This window comes from Talpa europaea (assembly GCF_964194135.1).
Source record: "Talpa europaea genome assembly, chromosome: 2".
NCBI lineage: Eukaryota > Metazoa > Chordata > Mammalia > Eulipotyphla > Talpidae > Talpa > Talpa europaea.
The window spans coordinates 32,423,715-32,434,950 of record NC_140068.1 but is presented as its reverse complement, the minus strand read 5'-3'; the positions used below and the strand labels follow the sequence as shown (position 1 = coordinate 32,434,950).

General features: G+C 39.2%; 1 protein-coding gene across 1 annotated transcript in view; it reads left to right on the top strand.

Moving 5' to 3' along the window:
* Nucleotides 1-464: 464 nt before the first annotated feature.
* The window catches only part of CLVS2 (clavesin 2), a gene marked incomplete at its 3' end in the record, with an annotated part of 64,419 nt that continues 53,647 nt past the window's right edge, over nt 465-11,236 (top strand). Inside the window, exons 1-2 of the mRNA XM_084256119.1 lie at nt 465-513; nt 1,427-1,922. Of these exons, the coding sequence (XP_084112245.1) occupies nt 1,534-1,922 (389 nt within the window). The 5' untranslated portion in view covers nt 465-513; nt 1,427-1,533. The remainder of the gene's footprint in view (nt 514-1,426; nt 1,923-11,236) is intronic.

The following is an 11,236-nucleotide window of genomic DNA, read 5'->3' as shown; positions in this document are numbered from 1 at the left end:
CTGAGCGGAGTCTTTGAGCAACGACAGCTGAGCAGCAGCCGCAGCCGCCCCGAGGGGCGCGCGCCACACCGATCCCTCCGGCGCGCACCGGGAGGGGCCCGCGCCCCGCACCCGCCACCCCGCCGCGCGCAGGCCGCAGCCGCTCGGGACCAACAAAAGCGGCAGCCGCCCGCGGGGCCTTCTGTATCCTGGCGGTGGAGTTCTGCGCCCCCACTCCTCGGCTCCCCAGGCGGGACTGGCCGGGCCAGGCGAAGACCGGTGACCGCGGTGGCCGCGGGGCGCGCCCCCCGCCCGTGCAGCTGGGAGAGGCGGCGGGCTGCGGGCGGACGATGTGGCCGCGGCCGCTCCTCGGCGCCTCTTCTGCCCGGGCTCCCGCTGTCACCCCGCTTCTCTGCCCGCTCCATCCCGCCGAGAGGAGTTGATGCAGCTGTAGCTGCCTTCGCCGCTGAAGCCGCGGCTGATGGATGCCAGGGAGTGCCGCATTGCTTAGCGTCCCCGCCTCCGGGTCTGCTGGTAAGAACCGGCTGCTCTTTCTTCTCTCTTGCTTTGGGGTTTTATAGAAAAGGTAGAGAATATTTAATTTTATCTTCCACTCCTTTTCTCTCCCCCCCCACCCCAACCCCTCCATCCCTCTGCCCCCCCCAGCCTCAGCTTTTGAAAGGTACCTACCGGGAGCGATGGCCCCCACCCCCACCCCTCCCCGAGGCAAGTCCGCTGAAATGAAGGGCTTCAGGGAGGCAGAAGTTGGGGGTGGGGTTGGGGGGAGCCCACGCCGGTACCAACGCCACCAGAAACCCTGCTGGTGCCTTATGAGATCACGGTGTATCTAAGAGGGGTGGTGGGAAGCTGCACTATCTGCAGCATCTCCACCTAATTGGATCATAATCATTTAAAATCAAATCTCACAAATGTCTTTTTAAAATGGCATTTTTGAATAAGCAGAAGGAAACATAGCTCCTTTCTTCCCTCTTTTTCTCTTTTTCTTTCTGGCAAAGACTTGTCTCCCCGCCCTGGAGCTCAGCGCTGAAGAGCCTCCTCATTATTAATCAGAATTCTCATCGTTATCCTTGGCAGGCGCAGCCTCCAGCGGGGACCGCAGAAGCATCACAGTGCAGGGGTGAGATGTGCGTGGGGCTTGTTTTTGTTACATCTTGGAAAAGAAGAGGACTGTACCAGGATCAGCATCTTCCGTGCTGGGTGGGATTCGGAGTGGTTTGTTAGAAGGGAGAAAGGACTAAGAAGTGGAGTGCTGGGCCCGCCAGAGGTCCACATCCCTTTAAAGCAAAAGGAAGAGGGAGCCACATCTGGATGTTGTTTTTTTAGGGAACAGGGAAGAAGTTTCTATCCTTCATAGAAAACCTGTGGGGAAACAGGAGCAACAGGGTAATTGATTGGACACCCAGAGAAATCATTTCCTGTGAAGAAGAGGAAGCAGGCGGCAGCTGGAGTGTGGTGGCGGCCAGGGCTAGGTTTGTTGTGGGACAGTCAGCAAGGTCAGCAAGAGGAAGGGAAGCCTGAGGAACAGGCAGAACAATGACTCATTTACAAGCTGGTCTCTCTCCTGAGACCCTGGAAAAAGCTCGCTTGGAGCTCAATGAGAACCCAGACACCCTCCACCAGGACATCCAGGAGGTGAGGGATATGGTCATCACCAGGCCGGACATTGGCTTTCTGCGCACGGACGATGCCTTCATCTTGCGCTTCTTGAGGGCCAGGAAGTTTCATCACTTTGAGGCCTTCCGTCTCTTGGCCCAATACTTTGAGTATAGGCAGCAGAACCTGGACATGTTCAAAAGCTTCAAGGCCACTGACCCTGGCATCAAACAGGCCCTGAAGGATGGCTTTCCCGGGGGCCTGGCCAATCTGGACCACTATGGCAGGAAGATTTTAGTGCTTTTCGCTGCCAACTGGGATCAGAGCAGGTAAATCCTACATCCAAACTTGTGCTAGGGAGTCTTTTACTCTCCCATTTCCCGGAATTGACCCCAAGTACCTGTCAGACTTTTACAGCTTTGATGTTGTTTAATTGGGCTAGTAAAAAAAGAGAAAATGGAAACAATAAATGAGTTTGGGGTAGGCTGGGGGCGGGTGAAGGTGGGCAAAAGGCTTTTATTTTGTCCTTTGAAACTATTTCTTTACTAGCACCCAGTTTCTACTGCAGCTTGAAGTGCTTCCAGAACCATATTATCATGGTGCAATCTAAATCATCCAACTTCTAAATAAGGTGTTTTTGCTTCACCTCCTGGATAAGTTTCCTGTGTATGGAGAAATGAGTGTGAGAATGAAGATTCTTTCTCCTCTCTCCTAAAGGAATTCTTGAATTAATTTCATCATTATAGCATCATCATCATCATTATCATCATCATCTCTCATTAGCATTAAGATTTTGTTCTTTCTTTAAAAAAAAAAATAGGCTGCCCTTCAACCAAGATCAAGTATTTGTATTGCTTGGGAGCTTTTCTGCTGGGTGATGTGTAGATGAAGGAATAATCCGATATGTGTCACTTCAGTGGAAAGGAAGAGTTGTAGCCTCTGTTGCTGAGTGTGCCTACCGACACTGAAAATCAAGGCTGACTGGTGTGCTTGTTCTACACCTGTCACTAATCTAAAGACTATGTTTCTTGTCTGATGTGATTTTTCATCTTTTGGAAGAAAATGGAAAATGTTCAGATGTATCAGTTGGTACACCTTTTGAGCTCTTTCTTTTTAATGGAGGGTAAATAATACTCTTATTTCATCTACACTATAATATAAAAATACAGACAGTGATTCTTCTGCCATCTCCATCAGCATTATTTTCTTTGACTGAAAGGTAGAGGAAATTGAATAGACTCTTTGGTAAGGTAGTTTCAATTAAGTACAAAGTTAAATTTATTTTATGGAACTTAAAAATGCTGCCAGAACTGTGAATCATAAGAAGCTGGTTCTTAAAGCTTTGGTGTGTGTGTGTGTATCTATATATATTTTAAAGATTTATCTATGCATACAAGAACTGGGGTACAGACCAGACGGGTGGGGGTGAGGGGATTCACCAGAGACAGAGTGGGGAACAGAACAGACAGATTGACTAAAATACACTGCTAAGGGGAATAGCAGGCGAGTCAGGAGAAGTCCTGTTGCGCCATATTGGTAGCTCCCTGGCCGGGGATCGAACTCTTGCTGCAGTGGCTGAGGATAGCATCATAGGTTGCGTCTTAACCCCTTGTGCCACCAGGGAGGCCCAACTTTGGTATCATTTTTTGTTCTGGATTGGTGACTTTCAATACATATGGTGAAAACCATCGCTGGAGCAATTATAAAAAGACTTTTGCAGTTACTGAGCACTCATAGATTTCCAAATAGGTTTCTCAGAGACAGGATCTTAGAATATAAATTAATATTTAACAGCTTTCTCATTTCAATTTGTTACCTTTTCTCTATAATTCTAGATAGAATTGAGAGTACTCTGGTTAATTTTAGTTAAAATAAAGGCAAACTGTTACTGAAGAAACATAAAGCTAAGAAACTCAATGAAAGAGTTAGCTGCTAAGGGGAATGGAGTTCTGTTACTTTAGTTCATTGTAGGGGTTACTCTTTGTTAGACAGAAAAGTTTAAAGGACTATGAAAATGCCATCTTTTTAAGCAATTTTTCTTTAAAAAGTTTTGTATCTGAGAAATACATTGTAGCATCATGCAAACCAATGATTGTGTATTAACAAAATTGAAAAAAGATATTCAAGAAAGAACCTAATATTAAATATGTCAGATTGGAACTTTATTATTGACCTACAGTGAAATAGGGACTGTGGAAATTTGATATTTTAATATGGCTATAAATCTGTTAAAGATACCATTAGCAAGGCAGGTTGTATTCAGGGAAAAATGCATATACATTAGACATACTATTATTTATTTATGTAAATATCTATTATTTACACTGCACATTTTATATAGGAATCATGAACCTAATTAAGATGAAAATCACTTATAGTTCTCATGTAGATGGGAAGGTTATTATTTTGGATTTAGTAAAGAAACTTTTTATTGACTATTAAATGCTTTCATATAAAAATAGTATAAAGAATGCTAATAATCAAAATGTATCTCTGAAAATCACAGTGAGAGGATTTATTAACTAGTATGTAGAACTCATTTTATTACACCTCCACAATATCTTAAATATTGGAACTTTTGTGAATGTAAAATTAAAAATGAGAAGCTATGTCTTGTGAAAATACCCATCAAGACCCATAGACAATTGAGAATTCTATTTCAATGTTTGGAAATGAATAGGTATAATCAAGGCTTTAGAGTACTTCCAAGGTCAAAAGTTATAAAAGCTATTTAGAGATTACTTAGCTGAATTTCCTCCTTGTATAATTGAAAAAAGTTTTTTCCCTTCTCCTTGCCTGCTTTCTATCTCACATCTGTGTGTATGCAATGGCAAGGATGAGTGGATAAACAAATCTATCCTCTTGGCATCCTCTGTAAACTTTATATCATTGGGATATGTGCATAAGGACGGTCTGCTTGCCCTGAAACATGCAGGACAGCTGCTTTTCTGGCTGTACTTACTAGATGTCCCTAACCCTTCTGCAGTTGTCCTGAATCCCTTTCTTCCACTCTGCAACCTCAAGGTTTGTGTGAATTCACTCCTACAGAAGTTTGCAACCTTCTTTAGATGGTTACTTCACTATTGCTCTGTTAGGTGGATGTATGCCATGTGCTAATCCTTCCCCCACTTCTAGCCCCTCCTCTGTTCTGAGCCAGGTGTTTTTGCACCTTCCGCTAGTCCAAGACAACCTGCATCTCTTGGAATGACTGCACAATCTGAATATAATTCTGACGACACTCCTTGAATTGTTTAGTGAATTAAGTGAATTTCAATAACTTTTTAAAAATAATTTTTTAATAGTTGCATCACTTTAAAGGAATGAATGGCATTGTTTTAAAGAAACACTAGGTAGGGATTATCCAGCGAAATTCCAGAAATGAAGTACAAGAAAATTCCTCTCTTTAATTGGAAAATTAAACTTCCCAGAGAGCAAAGCAAAAGTTTTTAGTGCATATTTAAAAACATTACAAAGATTCTTGAAATAATTGATCTGTATTGCAAAATAGACTTGTCTTTGCTATTATATTATCATATTTATAACAGCACCTCAGTTAGAGTTAATGCTTTTTAAATATTTGAGTTGAATTGCATTATACAGTACAAAAAATTTGAAGTAGGAGATTATCAAAAGTATACTTTCTCCTGTAGTAAATTTGTAGGACAGTTCTCTTTGTTCCCTAGGAGACTGGAAACAATAAATGAGTGTGAGAGATGGTGACTATAAATAAAGTCGTATCTCTACAGCAGTGTAGTGCAGGTCAGTTTCAGGTTATTTTTAAAGAATTGGACCATTTCCAGTGTCTTTACAGGAAACATGGAATCTTCAGAAAGATCTAAGTAAAATCATTATATTTTACAATGTACACATCTTCTAATAATTAAAGAAAACTAATCAAAATACTGAAATGTCAAAATGACTTTCACTGTGATTCCTGGATCTTTAAAAATAATGAAACAGACTCATGATTTAGTACATCGATTGTACTTGGAAAACTGTCATGCGACTTTATCTCTTTTGGATTAACTGACAACATTTCTGAAAATAAAAGAAAATTTCACAAATTTAAAAAGATTTGGATTGTTACATTGCAATAATGCACACAGTAGCCCTCCATGCATTCATTACAAGTTGTATTCCTTTCCTGATTGTTAATGTCCTGCTTCGGACTCAGAAGATAACCTTTAAATTTCCATGTGATTTCACCAGCAGAATGTGAGGATAATGTACCATAAAGAATGTGATGACACTGTCATAAAAAAAGGAAGTTTGGAATGAGAGTAGATCTTAGGCCAGACCCTAGGGCATGGAAACGGGTGTCTGAGAAGATGAAATCCACTGGCCCATAATTTTGGGTAATATTCATTAGTAAATGGTGTCACCTGAAACATAATGAAGACATTCGCTCTAATAGTTGGCCTATAAATTTTCAGCTACCTTGCAAGTAGTATTGTACTTCTTAGACTTATAAAGTAGTTCTCTACAGCAAACAATCATTTATCTGGAATCTGGTTAATAACTTAGAAGATAATTAGATCCACTAAACTAAAATGATTCATAAAATAATGGCAATTCAAGAAGTATTGAACATCACTCTATGTTTGACTTGTCACGATAGATAATGATTATTGTTTACAGTATTGAAGTTCTGGAAGTAGAAAAAAATGACTGACTGTACATTGTTATGATCCTCTAATTATTTGTGAATTTGCCTAAAAACTAAAAACTATTCTCTTTAGGTTGTTTTTATTCTGTGATTTTTTTCATAAAAAAGAAAATATGTAAATAACCAGTTATTAGCAGTTATTAGCAGCTTCAGTTTGAATTATGGCATGCGCCCACTGATTAAAATAATGTGGCCAAACTTCAAAAGGAAAGAACGTTATGATAGTGGTAATTTAAAATTTAAGAAACAGCCACAGACTATACAGGTTTGCTTTAACCCCAACCACATTGTTTTATTCTTCTCTGGAAGTGAACTTAAATGAAGTAAAATAAAATGAAATAAAATGACTAGGGATAGATTAGAACAGTTAAGGGCAATTAAGAAGGTAATTAGGGAGAAAGTCACATGTGATAATCTTAGAAACTAAAAGACAAGAGAAATAGAATATTTTTGCAAGACTTGTCTTTATTTATTGAAATACTAATTTTTTTTCCCAAAAGTTTGCTTTATGGTGATGTCATATATAATGGTAGGGTCAGAACTTACGGTCTTCAAAATACAGAGGCATTGCAATGCTGTATTTTAGGCAAATTCTGAGGCAAATTAAATCAAAACTAGAAATGGCAGATGTGGATTTGATGGCATTCTGTCCTAGCAGAGCTTCTGTACTGCTACTTGAGAGGGAGGTTCTCTTAACAACTACTCTGGAAACTGCATCTTATTCAAAATTATGCCCTTGGTTCATACAATGGAAAATGGGAGAGAAATGTTAGTGGAATATTGAAACAAATCTATGAAAAAATAAGACAGTCTTTAAAAACTGGGGCAATTATGCAGTAATTAGTGAAATAATCCTGAAATAATAGCAAAGGCCAAGAGTGCCAGCCTTTAGTAGATGTTCATTGGTCTGGCCTGAGCCAGGCTATTTTCATATTTCAAATATGGAACTTTAAACAAAGTTGAAGAGAAGCAAAGGATTTGAGGTTACTATAGTGCACTGAAAGTATGCCTCAGAAGTAATATTTATGGATATTTTAAACATGAGCCAACAATTAGCAAATGAGCAAATTGTTCTTGGTAAATTAATACATCTTCATTCTGGGAAAAAGATTGAACTCTTCTATGTCACTGAGGTTAGGAACATATATTTCATTTAAATCATAGTGAGATATTGACATGAGGAAATTATTGACATGTGCTGTGTTGGGTTCTTATAACTTCAAAAAATATACTGAGCAAATAGTATTTAATTTAAATCAGTTTTTTCAAAGTGTGTTTTAGTCAACCATTTGCAACATATTTTAATACATACATATATGCATAGAAATTTAGTAGATGCTAAGGGCAAATGAAAGATATATTCTTTTTTTTTTTTAAGATTTATTTATACAAGCACTGGGTATAGTCAGAAGCGCAGGAGGGTGAGAGAATTCACCAGAGCCAGAGCGGGGAACAGAACAGGCAGACTGATGAAATACACTGCTGAGGGGAGCAGCGGGCGTGGCAGGAGAGGTCTGTGCGCCATGCCATGTGGGACCCTCACGGGCAGCTGGGGATCGAACCGGCGCTGCAGAGGCTGCAGGCAGCTTCACAACCCAGCACTCAACCACTGCGCCACCAGGGGAGGCCCAAAAGACACATTCTTGTACCATCAAGGGACATACAAACTATCTGGGAAGAAAAAACATGTAAAGCTAAATAACAACTAGAAAGATGGTAAGCAATTGATGTGAGCATTATTTGTCAGTACCTAAAATTCTGGACAGGAGTGCTACTCAAAGTATGTAGAGAGAACATCTCCTACTTGGTTAACTGAGTTCAACCTTTTGTTTTTCCATTTCAGCTAATTAGTTGATTCATTCATTTAAAATATTTTTATACCATGTGTTATGGGTCAGGCACTCTTCTGAGCACTTACAAACAATAATTTAATCTTTTTCACAATCATGAGGTAGCTCTTATTAATCTCATTTTGCAGATGAAGAAACTGAGGTGCAAAGCAGTTATATATTTCAACTAGTATTGGTCAAATCTTTTTTCTGTGTATAGCTGCCAACATAAACCTAGGAAAATAATTAGATATAATTATATCAAAAAAGCAAAACCCTGCTAATTAAAAAAATTAATGTGTGGTTTAGAAATTCTTTTTTCAAAGCTTTGTTTTTTAAGATTTATTTATTTATGCATACAAGAGCTGGGGTACAGGCCAGAGCTGTGGGGGGTGAGAGGATTCACCAGAGACAGAGTGGGGAAAAGAAGAGGCAGATTGACCAAAGTACACTGCTGAGGGGAGAAGCAGGTGAATCAGGAGAGGTCTGCTGTGTCACGTGGGTTACTCCCTGGCTGGCTGGGGAATTGGACTCATGCTGTAGTGGCTGGGGACAGCTTCATAGGTTGTGTCTTAACCCCTTGTGCCACCAGGGAGACCCTAGAAATTCTTTATTAAACAACAAAATTTAGACAATTAAGAACAGAAAGTTAAGTTGATTGAATATCCTTCTGAAGGAAGCAGATGCATGGTTATATAGAGTATTATACCCAGAAAGGAGTTGCCTTTCTAATATGTTTATATTTTTCCAGCATAATTTTATTTGTTTTTATTTGATTTTATTTTAATGGTATTAGGAGTATATTTTTAACCTTTTTTTCAAAGAAAGATATTTTTTGGTCTAGTTGTTTCATTTCCAGTGATTCTTTTGTTTTCACATACTTATATTCTCAAAGAACTAAAATAAAAGCAAGATTTAGATGCTTCATTTTCTATACTCAGTGATACATGCCAGACAGATAAATATATTGCAGTTCATATTTTCTCCAGGGCTTGTAGATGTCGTTTCTTCCCATCCCAAATCTTAAGTGTGTCTTGTTGCTTTTCCTGCCTCTGTCCCCCTCATGGCACCAGGCTGGAGCTTGCTCTGGAAACTGGCATGCTTCCAGGTTAGTGTTGCCTTACTGATGTGTCTTCTGACATGTATTATGCCACTAAGCCATGGAAAAGCAGATAAACTCTGTTCAAGGTGTAGGCACTGTAAGGAGTGAACTGATTTACGTGGAGTCAGAAAGACTGACTGCTCCCCTCTTTATTCCCATAGTGATTCTGGGCAAACTGAATTCTCTGAGACCCTGTGTTTACAACTCTAAAATTCTCTGAGACCTCACTTTGCCCTCATTTCCAAAAATTAAAGCACAAAAGCCAGCACAGAGACTTTGGGCTTATTTTGAGAGTGCAATAATGCATTTGGTATTGCTTTGGAAATCTTAAACTATTACCCAGATACTATTATTATTAGCAGTCACTCATATAAAACACCGAGTTGTCAACTTTAGTACTAACAATACACCGAAGCATTAACAAAGGTACTTCTTTGCCTTTGTCTCTCCCCCTGGCACTTTTCTAACTGAAAGTACTTCAGACATTAGAATACGTGGCTTAATGAAAACAGAGAGTTGGGGGCAACCTTAATGAAGAATTTAATAATGGCTGACTGATTTAGTGACGGAGGGAAATTGCTTGCTGTTGTACTGCTCAATGTGATGACAAGATGCTAGGTTTTTTTTATGTTTAATTATTAAAATTATATTGATCAAATTATACTTATAGATTTACATTTGAATGTCATCTTGCTGAATTCCAGTAAGTACAGATTCATGAAGCATATGCTATGATGTTATTATTTTTTTTAATTTAAATTTTATTTTTATATTTCCCATACAATTACAACCCCCTTATTTTGACCCCAAGATGCTAGTTTTTTCCTGTCAAGCTGAAAGAAAAGGTTGGAGAGTAGGTAGGAAATAACCTGTTTGAGATTTAGCTTGGTCTTCATGCTATTTGCAAACTGTGGTTGAGGATGAGCTCTGTGAACCCTAGGAAAGTAGAACAGGCTAGGCAGTCTCCCAAAACCTTGCATGGCCAGACAGGAGATGGAGCTTTCCTGCTCTTGATCACACAGATAGGAAACAGAAGACGAAGATGGGTCCAAGTCTTCTTCATACTGTTCTTGCATAGTATGGCAGCTTTGATCGCACTCAGGAACAATGATCTACACAGCCTGGTGTCCCAGTTGTAAAATTCCTTATGAGTGTCATTATTTCTTCTTACTACATGCTATATTCATCCTCTCCAAGTTGACTTCAGAATCAGGCTTTACTTAATGCTATTCTGGGAAGCACAATCAGGAGTCAAGAGCTGCATTAATGTGCTAGTTTGTTATTTATGGCTTTCTTCCAATATACGAGAGTAGAATTGCAATGAAGGGGCTCCAGAGATTGGGGTATAAACTCTAAATGTGAACATGTTGAATATTTATTGTGGTGACTTTTGATTTGTCAATTTTAACAGTTAAAAATGATTTCAAAGAAAAGAATGATAGTAGGATTCCTGGAGAGGTAAAATTCACAAAATGCTCCATTTCTTTGGAAGATATTATACAGACTTTGGCAAGTCTCATGTAGTAATGTTCTGTTTAGGAAAGGCCTGCTGAGCTGCTAATGGTAAGAATGTGACATGTTTGACAACAGAGGACTGAGTGTCAAGAGTGCTTTTGCCTTGCCCTTTGAACGCAGTTAGCTAGGAAGCTTTGTTCTTTCCATTAACTTACAAATTAATATGATTTATATAAAGATCATTGAATTCTCTTTTTTTAAGGAATATATTAAATAAAAACCTTGATTAGATTTGCTTTGAACACTTTGCAAACCTGCTCTTTTTCCTTGCTGATCCTGGGATTTGCCTTATTTTATCTCCTTTGGAGTAATATGTATATGAATTTCTCTCTTCAATTGGGCAGTTTAAGAAAATTATACTTATAGTGTATTGTTTAAAACAAATTGCCTCTTGTTTTCAGCCCCTGCTGGTGTGTCATGATTTATTCTTACTACATACAATGTATCATCCATCCTTCCTAAGCTGATTTCAGATGCAAGCTTTGCTAAATGTTACTTTGGTGACAATGCTACTTAGCATCATTATGGTGA